Source organism: Geotrypetes seraphini, chromosome 12, assembly GCF_902459505.1.
Source record: "Geotrypetes seraphini chromosome 12, aGeoSer1.1, whole genome shotgun sequence".
NCBI classification, from domain to species: Eukaryota; Metazoa; Chordata; class Amphibia; order Gymnophiona; family Dermophiidae; genus Geotrypetes; species Geotrypetes seraphini.
In genome coordinates, this window is record NC_047095.1 from 81,534,326 (window position 1) to 81,549,523 (window position 15,198).

At 41.5% G+C, this 15,198-nt stretch overlaps 1 protein-coding gene across 2 annotated transcripts in view; it reads right to left on the reverse strand.

Annotated features, from left to right (window-relative positions):
- Nucleotides 1-282: 282 nt before the first annotated feature.
- Nucleotides 283-15,198, reverse strand: part of RNASEL (ribonuclease L) — a 47,411-nt gene continuing 32,495 nt past the window's right edge. For both annotated transcript variants that reach the window (XM_033916183.1, XM_033916182.1), the window contains exons 6-7: nucleotides 11,750-11,877; nucleotides 283-5,976 (exon numbers count right to left, since the gene is read on the reverse strand). In XM_033916183.1, the coding sequence (XP_033772074.1) occupies nucleotides 5,835-5,976; nucleotides 11,750-11,877 (270 nt within the window). In that variant the 3' untranslated portion in view covers nucleotides 283-5,834. The remainder of the gene's footprint in view (nucleotides 5,977-11,749; nucleotides 11,878-15,198) is intronic.

The window sequence follows — 15,198 nt, forward strand, 5'->3', positions numbered from 1 at the left end:
CGATACAGAAAGAATCAGAGTAGACAGAGGGAGGGATGTACTGATTCTGTCGTGGATTAACAGAAAGATTACAGAAGGTAAGATCCTAATCTCCCATTCTGTTACATCCACTCCGGAGTCAGTACGGGGTCTACAACAATCGGTAGGATACAACAATTGTGTAGGCCCTGACATCCCTCTGACATCCCAATATCCCCCACCCCCGTCACCTCTCTGACATCCCCACACCCTTCTTAACACCCCACATACCCCTGACACTCCTCTGCCATCCTCACACCCCTGTACCTTTCGCTAAAACATCAGCATAAGGGATGCCCACTCCCTCCTACCAACAGGACCATCTCTTCACAATGGTGGCCCTTCCCCTTCCCAGTGCATCTTGGGATCCTACCAATTGTCATCCTACCAACTGTCGTATCCTACCAATTATTGCCCTACCAATTTCATCTTACCAACTGTCGTTCTACCAGTTGTCTTCCTACCAATTGTCAGGATCCTGTCAACCTTTCTATCTCTCCCTCCAATTCCCCTGTGCAGCAGAACCCCACTGACCCTCCCAACTGTGAGACTGACATACCTCCGCTCCAAAGCCTCCAAAAACAGAAGCGGCGGCAGCGCTCTGATCGGGCTGCTTTGCAGCCTTCCCTCTGCCGCATCAGTGAGTTTCACATTTCTGAGCAACTTAAAACATATTGATTACACTTCATAGACAGGTTTGTGTTGAATGCGAAGTCAGTTCATATATTATTTATCAAAGCAATTTCTGACTTCTTCTAGTTTTCACTAGTGATATCCCCATTTCATAAGGAAAATTATTTGTACCTTACATAGGGGCATCATGGCTTCTATGGGATGGGAAGCACATTCATACAACGAACAACAAGCCAATGATTTATTAGCCTCTTTTCATCTTTTCACATCAGAAGACACAGCTACTATCCCCACAGACTGGGATCATATAGAAACTTTGCAGAAACGGGTGGTTCGCGCTGATTTGCACACGGCCACTCTGGCAGAATATTGTCGTCTAAAGAGAATACCTCAAGGATTAAGAATGAGAACAGCCCCTAGATTGTTCTTGGATAATTCCACCTTCCTGGATAAATGGAATGCTGTGCTCAATAAATGTTCTTTAGATCTCATGTTATTAGTGATTGAAACCACTAAAACAGAACTACAGACATATAACAGTGAGTTTCAACAGGCTAAGGATAGTTTAAAATCAATGGGCAGCATAGAAGAGTACAATCAAAAATTAATAAATCTTAATCTCAAAATAGATACATTCAAGGAAGATTTACGAAAACTAAAAATTAAAAAATTAAGACGGGACGAGTTAGATTATTCAAAAGGGTTTGTTTACCCATGGATGGACAAATCCAGCAACAATAGACGAAAAAAACGACCTACATACACACAAACATCTTCTGACACTTCAGACGACGATAAAAAAACATCTTCTAGCTCTAAACAATCCCAGTCAGTCCATTTTCAAGGGGGCCAATCATCAAACACTCGCAGACCAGCCAGGACAAAAAACAGCAGAATTCAACCATAGCATCAAATGTGTTCAACCTATCACATAGGATTTTAACCACCGTGGAATTATCTGTATTAAACAAAGGATTATCTTTTGTGCCCTCTAACCCTTATTATTCTTTTGACACCAGAGTCTCCATGTTTAAGTTCATAAGAAAATGTAAACTTAAATATTTTTTTCATCAAGAAGCAACTTCTGATGCATTGCCATCTGTCAGTGACAATGCATTAAAAATTAAATCTACATGGTGTCCTCCAGGGTCAGTGGATTCCCACATTCAAGCATTTGAGAATTTGGTACTTAGAGATATTAGTGCTCTTGAAAAGAACCCCTATAAGATTCAACACAATTTATCACGGGCCCAGCAGATAGCCCTGCAATCTTTGAGTTCTGATCAAAGTATTATTATCCGTCCAGCAGATAAAGGGGGGCGGTGTGGTTCTTCTTGATACTGAGCAATATGTGGCTGAAGCAGATCGCCAGTTATCAGATCAAAGTTATTACACTTTATTGCAAGAAGACCCCACCCCTTTCATACAAGATGTGATATCACACCTTTTAGTTCATGCATCAGAAGCAGGGGTCATCACGGACAAGGAATTCAAATTTCTCTCATGTAAGCACCCAAGAATTCCCGTTATCTATTTTGTCCCAAAAATTCACAAGTCCCTTCAAAATCCCCCAGGTAGACCCATTGTGTCAGGCATTGGTTCCATTTTATAACCTTTATCTGCTATGCTTGATACTTACCTTAAAGACAAAGTTTCTTTAGCTTCTTCATACGTGCTTGACTCCGTCCATATGATCAATATTTTAGCGCAATACCAACAAGTTCCTCCACAAGCTACATTAATAACGTTAGACATATCTGCCTTATATACTAATATTCCACAGAATGCAGCAGTAACAATTATTGAAGAGGAATTGCGCACCTTGGAGCTTTCTCAAGGCAGGGTTGAATTTCTAACACAGCTGGCGCGTATAGCTTTAAATATGAACTATTTCCAGTTTGATACGAAGTATTACAAACAAACCAAGGGTAGGTACTGCCATGGGTGCTAAGATGGCACCCTCTTGTGGCGTGCCTATACGTATCTAGATTTGAAGAAACCTTCTTATACATCTCTGATTTTTGGAAGGACTTTTTAATTTGGAAACGGTATATTGATGACATCTTCGCTGTATGGACAGGTCCCTCTACAGATTTACAGATATTTCTAGCCTGGCTGAATTCATGTGATAGTAATTTACAATTTGTTATGCACACAGATTCACAACAGGTATCTTTTTTAGATATTCAAATTTGTTTACATCATGGACATTTTTCCACCACCATTTTTCGCAAGTCTACTGATAGGAACAATTTATTAGAATACAGTAGTTTCCACCCCAGACATTTAAGAAATAATATTCCAGTGGGACAATTTTTACGTCTCCGAAGACTCTGTACCACGGTCCAGGAATATATTATAAAAGCTGGTGAAATGAAATTCAGATTTCAACAAAGGGGGTATCCTCACTCAGTGATACAGAAAGCATATAAGCGAGCTTTATATGCAAATAGAACTCTATTACTGTCTTCACCATCAAAATCAGATGAGAACTCTCTAGTATGTGTCCTCCCTTATTCAGTTCGGGCGTTTGATATTAAACATATCATTAAACAACACTGGGGAATTATGCAAATTCATGAGGCATTCCAACAGGTGCCCAGATTTGCGTTCTCCAAACAGCGCAACTTGAAGCAGCATTTGGTCCATTCCCAGTTCATTAAACAACCACGGACACAAACATCATGTCAACATTCCCAGTGTGGTCGTTGCAAAATATGCAAACATTGTGTTACCTTACAACAAATGTCTACCTGTTTAAGTCATCTTAGTCAAATCAAGTGCCCCGCTACCAATTGTGACTCTCGACAAGTAGTGTACATCATTCAATGCCCATGTCGGTTGTTTTATGTAGGGTGCACTACCCGAAGTATCAAGACCCGGATTGGAGAACACATCAGCAGAATTCGCACAGGAGTGAAAGAGGCCCCCCTAGTACAGCACTGGTTGGATCATCAACATGCACCCGCGGACCTCATCTTTTCTATTCTCAATGTCATAATTCCTACTAGAGGAGGAGATGTTGCAAGGATGCTTTGGAAACAAGAACAGAAGTGGATTTTTATCCTCAATACCTTGCACCCACACGGACTGAACAGCGAGATGGAGTGGGTTGCATTTCTATGACTCTCAATATTATTTTTCCTTGGCCAGATGGCAACATTGCAGATCATTTTGTTTTATTCATTTTTTACATCATTTTTCACAGCATTTTACAGTTTTCTTGTTTCACAGTTTTTTCTTCACAGTTTTGATTATTGCATCAGCCATTTGATGATGTCATCAAATCCCTCCCCCTTCTCTCTATTTAAATCGGGAGTGTACTGCTGTGTCCTTTCTGGCAGTTTGAATACACTTTGTGGTGTGAGAGCTTTTCAGTCTTGGTATGTATTTTGTGCATTCCCTCCTCTAGTTTAGCCTTAAAAAAGTAATACTTTTCATCGAGGTGTGGTTATGGATTTTTACTCACACCTGATGCTGTAAATGACTTTTGTATTGCAGAAATTTTGTCGTATCACTAACTTTAACATAACTGAAGTTTAAAAGACTACAGCCAGTTTTCCAGTAATTGTGAGTGGGTCTCCTGACGAAGGACACAAAACGGGGCTGCGTCGGGACCCTAAACCCCTCATTGAGCTAAGTTATGATTCTATTAATCATGCTTAAGTGATGTTCAGACAAGTATAAAAGTATAAGAAGAAAGGAGAAAATCCTATACTCTATATCATTTCAAGGACTGTAACAATTTTTATTAACTAACATCCTGGCTTGAAGTGTGATCTCTACAGAAATAGTTGCAATGATTGGGAGGTAAACTCTGTTCCCATTCTAGGGGGGTGCATTCCCCCCTTGTTGAGTTTCACATTTCTGAGCAACTTAAAATATATTGATTACACTTCATAGACAGGTTTGTGTTGAATGCGAAGTCAGTTCATATATTATTTATCAAAGCAATTTCTGACTTCTTCTAGTTTTCACTAGTGATATCCCCGCCATTTCATAAGGAAAAGCATCAGTGATGTGGCAGAGGGAAGGCCCCGGTGGGGAAGGCTGCAAAACTGCCTGTTCAGAGCGCTGCTGCCGCTGTTGCTTTAGGAGGCCTCGGAGCAGAGGTATGTCAGGTCTCACTGGGGTGGGGGGTTGCTGAATTGACGAGTCCGATTTTTTTCGGTGAATCGGCCAGGGATGGAATCAGGGAGTGTCAGGACATTTGTGGGGTGGGGGCTTTGGGGGTCAATCTTAACTAGGACTTATTTTTGGGGTAGGGCTTATATTAGGAGCATCTTTAAAAATTATGCTAGGGCTTGTTTTCGGGATAGGTCTTATTTTCAAGGAAACAGGGTATTAACCAGAGAGAGACAAACTGGTTCTCTCAACTGCTCACATCCCCTTCTCACACCAAACTGCCTCTGTCCCAACGTCTACACTGTTTATCAGGCTGAAAAAAAACTTGACTCTATCAAAAGAGCCAAGAGTAGCTCTCTGCTCTTGACAGTGAGAGGAGTCCACACAATGTGCATGATAGCCTCACTGTTGCTATGACATCATTCACCTGTTTGCTGAATTTCTGCACTTAGATTCAGGGAATAGAGACAGATTCAGGGAACAGGAAACCCCATCTTCACTGACCTTTGAAAGACACAGTGAACATGGGAATCCCCCCCCTCCTCACATGTAGTTGTGCTATTTTTTATTTTTTTAATCACTTGATAATAGAAATTTTAAAACAGTTGGTAGAAGATTGCAAAACAATTTGCAATGAGCAGAAAAATTTGCCCACACCAAGAGTTGACCCAGATATCTCTAAATAGTTGCTGTAAAGTAGGGTTACCAGACGTCCGGATTTCCCCGGACATGTTTTCCTTTTTAGGACATGTCTGGGGGTCCGGTTGGCTTTTCAAAACCCGTCACTTTAGTTTTGGAAAAGCTTCCTGACATAATCGTGTCAGGAAGGGGCATCTGCGCATGCCGTCTGGGTTGGGGGTGGGGGTGTGGAACAGGGCAGGAAAGAGGCGGTCCTGGGGGTGTGGTCATGGGTCTGGATTTTTTTCAAAGGAAAATCTGGTAATCCTACTGTAGAAGCTAATGGTATTTTGGAATTCAGGGTCCCTTCACTGGGCTGTTAATGAAAGACTGTGATGGTAGGCCTCTGAGTCATACTGGAATTGCTGAGCCACATGCAACTACAGAAGAGAACTTGAAGGTTTTGGAAAATGCTTATCGTATCCCATCCCCAAGTGCTTCAGAGTTTCATAGACATAAATCGTGAGATCTGGAAACTTCTTGAGGAAATACTGGCAGGGATCTTCAATAATGTCCTTTATACTGGAAGAAAAGAACAGCAGTTTGATATGTAAATGGTTGCTTTTGTATTATGGAAAAGGCAACTTGCATTGGTTGTTCTGATCCCAAGTAAAACAATTGAAATATGCAATATGCACATACATATGCTGGTATTTCTATGTATAAATTGCAAATTAGGGCCTCTAAAGCAGTGTTTCTCCACTCTGTCCTGGAGTACCCCCTTGCCAATCAGGTTTTCAGGATATTCATAATGCAACATAAGAGGAGATAGCTGGCTAGTCCCCACTAGGAACACAACAGGATGACCACAGTAGGGACATCTGGAATTGCAGAAGATATGATAGACAAAGCACAGATAACTAGATTTTCAAGAAGTTTGTATGGGCCTAGAATTTGTATCGTGTTCTGTGTTCATCTTGGATTTACAAACTTCTTGAAAATCTAGTTATCTGTGCTTTGTCTATCATATCTTCTACTGTTCCAGATGTCCCTACTGTTCCAGATGTCCTTACTGTTTACAAAGCCGTGCGGCAACAGTGCCGAAGCCCTTTAAATCTCTATGGGCTTCAGGACCATTACCACGCTGCAGTCGTTAGCACGGCTTTGTAAAACAGGCCCTATATGTATGCAATTAAGTAAGATCAGTATGAACACAGTATACGATACTAATTATATGTGTATATATAAGCAAGTAAATGGATTATGGTATGTATACATGTGCATACAAGTAGGATGATTGATTATGGTTTAATTATGTCTATACTAAAATTATGTCTATTGAAAACCATCTCAGAAATGCTAACCCTGTATTATAACACTTCAATACAGTATGTATTAAAAACATCGAAGAAAATGCTAACTCTGAAATGCAAAACCTCTACAGAAACTCATGTATTGTAACACCATTACAGAAAATCATGTAACACCTTTACAGAAGCTCACGTAAACCGTCTGAATTGACTCTCTAGTCATTAGTAGCGGTATAGAAGCTTTCAATAAACAATATGCACAAAAGAAATTTGCATATAATGGAGGCAGTGTATGCAAATTTGCTTTTTCACTGTAGATATCCTGAAAACCTGACTGGCAAGGGGGTACTCCAGGACCGAGTTGAGAAACACTGCTCTGAAGTATTGGTCTATATCAGTGGTCTCAAACTCAAACCCATTGCAGGGCCACATTTTGGATTTGAAGGTTCTTGGAGGGCGCAGAAAAAATAGTTAATGTTTTACTAAAGAAATGACAACTTTACATGAGGTAAGTACCTACAAATCCAAAATGTGGATTATCTGAAATTATCAGAAGCAATTAAGTAAATATTTATAAACTGATAATTTCAGTTATACACAGCTGAAAGCAGTGTAACATGCAGAAAGTGAAAAACTATCAAAGTATCAACTGCAAGAGACAAGATTTTGGACCAACTATTTTGAGTCCCTCTGTATTATAAAGAATAATTCTTTATGAAAAACTTGTGCCTTAAGTGTCTGGTAGTCATGTCCGTAACCGGCTTCAGCTCTCACCTCCTTCAGCACCGGACACACACACAAGCTGCACTGCCTCAAATGGTTACCTTACGCTCTGGAACGTTGCCTGCCTCACTGATGTAACCTCATGCATGCGCTTTCCTAAATCTGTATGCGATTGTGAGGTGGAGTGGATGCATTAGCGGTTAGTGCACGTGTTGATTTAGTGTGTGCTAAATCCGCGCTAAAATGCATAGTGTGCCTTTGTAAAAGAGGGCCTTAAGGCACAGGTTTTCCATAAAGAATCATTCTTTATAATACCGAGGCCCTCAAACTAGTACCCTGGCAGGCCGCGAGTTTGAGACCACTGGTCTATATTGTTACAGGTTCATGGTAAGTTTCCCAAATCTGTGATCACAAGAGCATCTAGCATTCAGCACTGCACACATTGCAAATAACATTTAAAATAAAGATTACCAGCATAAGGATAATTTATAACATGTTACCTAGATTAAGAGAGTGATAGAGGTGCTTATATATAGCCTATTTTGTAAAGAAACATAAGTGCGTATGTCTTTATAAAAATCCTATGAGTAAATGGCATTGGCAAAAATTGAGGCTAGATTGAAGCCACAGATATTTATAGCAGCTTGGAGGCTACTATGTATATACAATCTGCACAATCATATGTAAACAATGCATGTATTTTGTGACTCCAAATCTCAGAACATGCCTACATATACATAGATCGTGGAAGAGTATATTTGGTCTTGTCACTATACATACTATGCATGTATCCTGTAGAGGAATTTTAACCTGTGGGAAAAGTTTATAATAAATATTCCCACCTGCTTAAAACTCCACCAAGGCCAAGCAAAGCAGTTGACTATGCAAAAAAAAAAAAAAAAAAAAAAAAAAAGAGGAAGACTTTTTTACATTTTATTAATGAGGGAAGTACTACATTACACACAGAAAAATACATTTCAAATATGTCTCCTTCATTTTCCCCCATACACTTTGCTGGCAATATACTCATTCTATCTAAATTAAACAGAATTTCATTGCTTTGCATAAACTCCTCTTCCCCCACAGTATCCATTTGGGTGAAACAAATGCTTTCATAGTTACAGAACTCCTGATTTGTGGGCTCTTTTACTAAAGCTTAGCACACGCTAAATGCTAAATTATTTAGAAGGTCATTTTCAAGAGGAGTCCAAGTCAGAACAGAGATATCCAGCTCATGATGTCCAAAGCGGACATCCATCTCACATGTATTTTCCGACAGGAAATACATCAGGATTTCCTGTTCAAAAATACATGAAATGAATGTGCATGTGCTGAGAACATCCAGCAAGAACAGTCATTTTACAAACTGGAACATCCAACATATGAATGCCAAAGGGATAAGGAAGTCTATTTGGCAGCATTCTTAGAAGAGGGCCACACAGACCTTCCTACAGAGCAGAGGGGCAGACTAATGATTTAGTACACTGGACTTTAAACCAAGGGACACAGGTTCAAATCCCATTTTAACTTGTCTATTTTGTAATTGTGAGCCTTCCACAAACAGAAAAAATATATACTGTATTTGAATGGCCTTTAGGCTTGCGGATGGCTTATATTCTGTTTCTGGAGGTCTCACATTAAAATACAATGAGTTAAAGTGGGCTTTGAATCAGGGCCATGCCTTAATACCTCCAATGGTCAGCTGCTCAATTGGAGCACCATTTTGTACGTTGGATGCTACTAAAACAGGTCTAATTTAGGACATCCTTCTTTTTAGATTTGGATGTTTCTTCCCGTTTGGTAATTGCTGTTGGACATTCTAATTTTGGGCCCTCCTTAGTCCCCTCCACAATATGTTCCCTTCCTCTTCGGATGTACTGCAATGTTCTGTCCCCTTGTGCATGTGCAATTAGTGTACACTGTTTTGGACTTGGTAAGTGGAGCCCCTGGCTTTCAGTGTGCACAGCCACACTGCCTTCAGCGACCTGGAAGCTTTCTCTCTACTACTGCTTCCCATCTATGCAGGGACAGGAAGCAGTAGCAGAGGAAAAGCTTCCGGGTCACCAAAGGCAGCACATTTACTTCACTCACGCAGCGGATGGACTGAAGAGTAAGAGCAGCGCGGCTGGGAACAAGAACGGTGACCAAGCACCGGATCTTGCCAAGGGGGGAGGGGAAGGACTCTGGATAGGTACTCAAGCCGCCCAGGTCTTCACGGGGCACCATTGACTCACAAGCCTTGCAATGAAGACCACCGATATACACTGTCAGCTGGAGAGAACTTTTTTGGGCTCCTGGGCCCTGAGTCTGATGCAGAGATCCGTCCAGAAATGACTATTCTTGCCGCAAAGATTGTAACTGACAGAAACTTAAGAGCTCACTGGTTTTCTCATTTCTCAAGTTGATCATCACTCAGATTGGCCATAGCACTCCTGATCCATATTGCAACATCCACTCATCAACCACTTGATGGAAGACCAGACACTCAGCAGCAAAGTGTAAACAGAGAGACAGCTTTAAATCACCAAGAGCAACTTGGCACCACCAGGCAACCTGAATGCCAGACCCTTAGTACCAGTGTCATCAGATCCAGAATCACCATTGATCTTGACCCCCAACTATGTTTCTAACACAGAAAACCAACAAAAATTCTGCTCCACTTGAGGGTTTTAAGTGTGGCAACATTTACAAATACCAGTGGAAGCAAGTGCAGCATCTCACTGACATTTTCTGGAAGCGTTGGAAGAGGGAATACTTTCCAAGCCTCCAACCACGGAATAAGTGGCAAGGCAACTGACCAAACCTACAAGGAGATCTTATACCGTTGAAGGATAGCCAAGCTCAGTGTAACAGCTGGCCTCTGGGTCTCGGCAATAAAACCTTCCACAGTGAGGATGGGAAAGTTCACAAGCTGGAAATTAAGACTGTGAATCAAGGAATAGCAAAGACCTTCATCTGACCAGTCACCAAAGTGATGTTCCTACATTGTGAAAGAACCTGAGACAAGGATGTTATGGACCGTTGTCCATTCTAGAGACTCAAAAGACTCTCTTTCTCTCTTTTATGTTTGTTTGTCTGTATTGTCAGTCTCTTGTTACAGCGTTTTTTCAGGCTGATGCCATTACAGGGCAGAAGTTATGGAGCACAAGTCCTAGTGAGGATGATTGCATAGTGACATGTGTCACATCAAGTTTTCTGCCAATTGGTCACTGGATGTTAAATGTGGTTGGAACATGTTCAGTTATAGTCATTTTTCTTGATCTCTTGACGAAGCCACAGGCGAAACGGGTCCTGTTGAGATCATGATTGTGAAGTTTCATTGCTGTTTGAAGCTAAGTTCCACACTTATAATGTTCAAAGAATATTTATGATATTTATAATATTTATTGTTTTAACAAGATAAGATTTTGCATTAAGGTTGGTGAGTGGTGATTGACTGGTGATTGATAAATTAATCCCCTGAATGGTTCAACTTAGGCTGCCCTTTAGTGAGTTGGGGAATGAACTTCTGAGGTCTCACCACAAATGAGTTTTATATTTTGAATGAAAGCTCAGCCTTACCACTCTTTTCAGTATTGATTAATGAATTATTTATGATCTTTGGCAATAGTTATTTCACCCCACATTTTTGTTGTTTATCATTTTTGATTTTACAGGTTTTTTTTTGTCTTTTTTGATTTTGTTATTTAGACATGTAAACAGTGAGAGTGTGTCTTTAAGCCAAACACCCAGGTTGCATAGGGGAAGCATGTGACTGTAGTCTCTCCCCCTTCTTTTCTTGAAGAAAAAGACAGACTTCATCTTTAGCCACCACAAGCTGTAGAGAAGGCTCTGTTTCTACATTTTGGATTTGCTAGACTCCTAACTGGAGTTGTTAGTAGAAACACAACTTATGAGAGAAGCTAAGACATATTACCTATAGCATAGGATCTATGCAAACACTCCTGGCTTCCCCTATATTTAGGATGTGCAGGTTGAAGTACTGGATTCTGTGAGAGAAGCTATCTTGAGATCTGCTGAACAGTGAGTGTATTAGAGTCCAGCCTGGTAATATTTGAGCTACAAATTCAGAGTTAAACTGATTGACTATCATCCAGAGTAATGAGAGGCCAGATACATGCAATGTTGGACATCCCTTTTCTGCCTTTTGCAAAATTGGGATTTGAATGTTTCAAGAACATGGACATTCAATTGAGCAATTTGAGACATCTATAAGCTTAAAAAAATAAGCTCCTTAGTCTACGCTAATCCCTTTAGCATGTGATAAGATTTTAGTAAAAAGGTCCTTCCGTTTGGTATTTAATTTTACAGTTATCACTTACTTGCTTTTCTCCTCAAAGTGAGCAGCCAAGTTTCTAATGAACTTCAACAGGTCAGTGACTGTGTCCTTATAATAGTACGCCTCTTTCTTGTAGTGCTTGTTCATGCTATCCAGGACATCCTTATCAACCTAAGATATATTAATTTAAAAAAAATCAGTTTCTGGAAAGTTCCTATTTTCTACATTGGAATCCAGTGTTTAGTAGCCAGAACATTATTTCCCTGTTCAATTGAATTGCAAAGATCACTGTTAGAAGAATAGTTTGCAACCTGCCTTTTCTAAAATACCTTCAGGAGTGCATGTGTATTTGCCAGCACATGTGCTAGGTGCAGCCATTTCACAAATATGCACACTGAAAAAATGAATGACACAGGCCCAGGAGCTTCCATGTGGAGAGCACCTAATTAGATCCTGTTCGATAAAGCAGAGTGTCGCAAACCTTTTAAGCTCAGGGCAGCAACTTTTGGACACCTGGAAATGCATGGACGTCGATGCGATGACATCACGCACATGATTTCAATTGTAGACCGTTCTGAGCTACTGGGAGGACGGGATAAAAATCCAAATAAATAAATAAATAAATAAAATAAAATGAATGATGTTATCATGTCAATGCCTGCGCGGATGTCCTCCAGCCGCGGCCCTGAGCATCTTATTACCACCGGTAGGGGGTGCTGCAAAAGGAGAGGTGAGGAGCAGAGGTGCCGGTGAGGAGGAGAGGCACAGGCGCCGGCTGACTGACTACTGGACATGCCTCTCACTGCGAAAGGCACGTCCTGTAAGCAGTCAGTTGGCGCCTCTCCTCAGCAGCATCTTGCAGCACACCTGGAATCTGCCGGGGCAAACAGTTTGCAATACACTGCCTATAAAGGAATAGATTTGCTCCCCCACAAGTGCCAGTGTTTAACTTAGTATTGTCACAGTTAGAGGGCACACTTCATCCATCCCCAGGTTACACTCCTCTGTTTGGGCCATGATTCCCTATTTTGGAGCCAGTACCATTTAGGGAAGCACTGTTATAGAAAGGGAGTTCTTTCTGAACATAACATCACTCTGCTCCCTCTAGTGGCAGGTCCTCCATCCTTCCAGAAGCTTTCTTTTAACCCATTAAAAAAAAAATCACTTTCAAATGTAAACAGATTGTCAATTATTTATACAGCTTTTTTAAATGATAGAAATCTTCTTTCCACTCAGAAGTGTAAATACAAATTTTTTCTACAAAGTTTCTTGGTTCCTTCTGAACAACTAAAAACTGGTTTTAAATGTATAAGTCTCTTGTATGACTGTATGTCTTTGTCCTATTTTTTAATGGAGTTCAATTTCAATTTTGATTCTAAACCACCTTGATTCTCACTGCAACAAAAAGTGGTATATCAAGACTAATAAACGATAAACAATTACAGAACTAAACAATCTTCAGGTAAAGTTCCAACAATGAAAGAAAAGACTAAAAACCAAATACATTCTGAACAAACGGGTCTTGTTTCCACCGTCAGTGCTAGTAGCAAGATATTACCATTAGAAGTGCCATTTTTGAGAAGGCGCTGGCATGGCAAGAGCAACTTACCATAGTTCAGGCTAAACCAGAATCCAAATGCTCTCTGGTTTCTACTTCATTCTTTGCAGTACACTTCAGGTATGTTATATTTTATCCTGCCCCTCTCACTATGGAAACCAGATACACAAAGGCCCATATTCTATAAACGGCACCTAAGAGTGCCTACATTATAGACATCCAGTGGTGTAGCTATCAACCGATAGGTGCCGTTTATAGAATCACAGCTTTTTTTTAAACAGACGCCTTAAATGTAACATAGAAACATAGAAATAGACAGCAGATAAGGGCCACGGCCCACCTAGTCTGCCCACCCTAATGTCCCTCCCCTACCTTTGCCCTGTGAATAGATCCCATGTGCCGATCCCATTTGGCCTTAAAATCAGGCACGCTGCTGGCCTCAATCACCTGCAGTGGAAGACTATTCCAGCGATCAACCACCCTTTCAGTGAAAAAGAATTTCCGGGTGTCACCTCGTAGTTTCCTGCCCCTGATTTTCCACGGATGCCCTCTTGTTGCCATGGGTCCCTTGAAAAAGAAGATATCTTCCTCCGCTTCGATGCGGCCCGTGAGATACTTTAACGTCTCGATCATGTCCCCCCCTCTCTCTGTGCTCCTCGAGCGAGTATAGCTGTAATTTGACAAGCCGTTCATCGTATGGGAGATCCTTGAGTCCCGAGACCATCCGGTGGCCATTCTCTGCATCGACTCCAGTCTCAGCACATCCTTGCGATAATGCGGCCTCCAGAACTGCACACAATATTCCAGGTGGGGCCTCACCATGGATCTATACAATGGCATAATGACTTCCGCCTTACGGCTGACGAAACCCCTTCGTATGCAACCCATGATTTGTCTTGCCTTGGATGAAGCTTGCTCCACTTGATTGGCAGTCTTCATGTCCTCACTGACGATTACCCCCAAGTCTCGTTCTGCTACCGTTTTTGCTAGGATCTCGCCATTAAGGGTATAAGACTTGCATGGATTTTGGCTGCCCAGGTGCATAACTTTGCATTTTTTGGCATTGAAGTTGAGTTGCCAGGTCCTAGACCAGCGCTCCAGTAGGAGTAGGTCGTGCATCATGTTGTCGGGCATTGAATCTTCGTCCGTTGTGCATCTGCCCACTACATTACTTAATTTGGCGTCATCGGCGAATAATGTTATTTTACCTCGAAGCCCTTCTGCCAAGTCCCTTATAAAGATGTTGAATAGGATTGGCCCCAAGACTGAACCCTGTGGCACTCCACTGATCACCTCCGTCATTTCGGAGGGGGTGCCATTCACCACTACCCTTAGAAGCCTACCTCCAAGCCAGTTCCCAACCCCTTTCGTCAATGTGTCACCTAATCCTATGGAACTCATCTTGCTCAGCAACCTGCGGTGTGGTACACTATCGAATGCTTTGCTAAAGTCCAGGTACACGATGTCCAGGGACTCCCCAATATCCAGCTTCCCCGTCTCCCAGTCAAAGAAGCTGATCAGGTTGGATTGGCATGATCTCCCCTTAGTGAATCCATGTTGTTGGGGATCCCGTAGATTCTCCTCATCCAGGATCTTATCCAATTGGTTTTTGATTAGAGTTTCCATTAGTTTGCTCACTATCGATGTTAGACTCACTGGTCTGTAGTTTGCTGTCTCCATCTTTGAGCCTTTCTTGTGGAGTGGAATGACGTTAGCCGTCCTTCAGTCCAATGGGACGCTGCCTGTACTAAGGGAGAGGTTGAATAGCGCGGACAGTGGCTCTGCCAAGACTTCACTCAGCTCCCTAAGCACCCTGGGGTGTAGGTTGTCCGGCCCCATTGCTTTGTTAACCTTGAGCTTTGACAGCTCACAGTAGACACTGCTGGGCGTAAACTCAAAGTTACTAAACGGGTCAACTGAGCCAACCCTTGTCT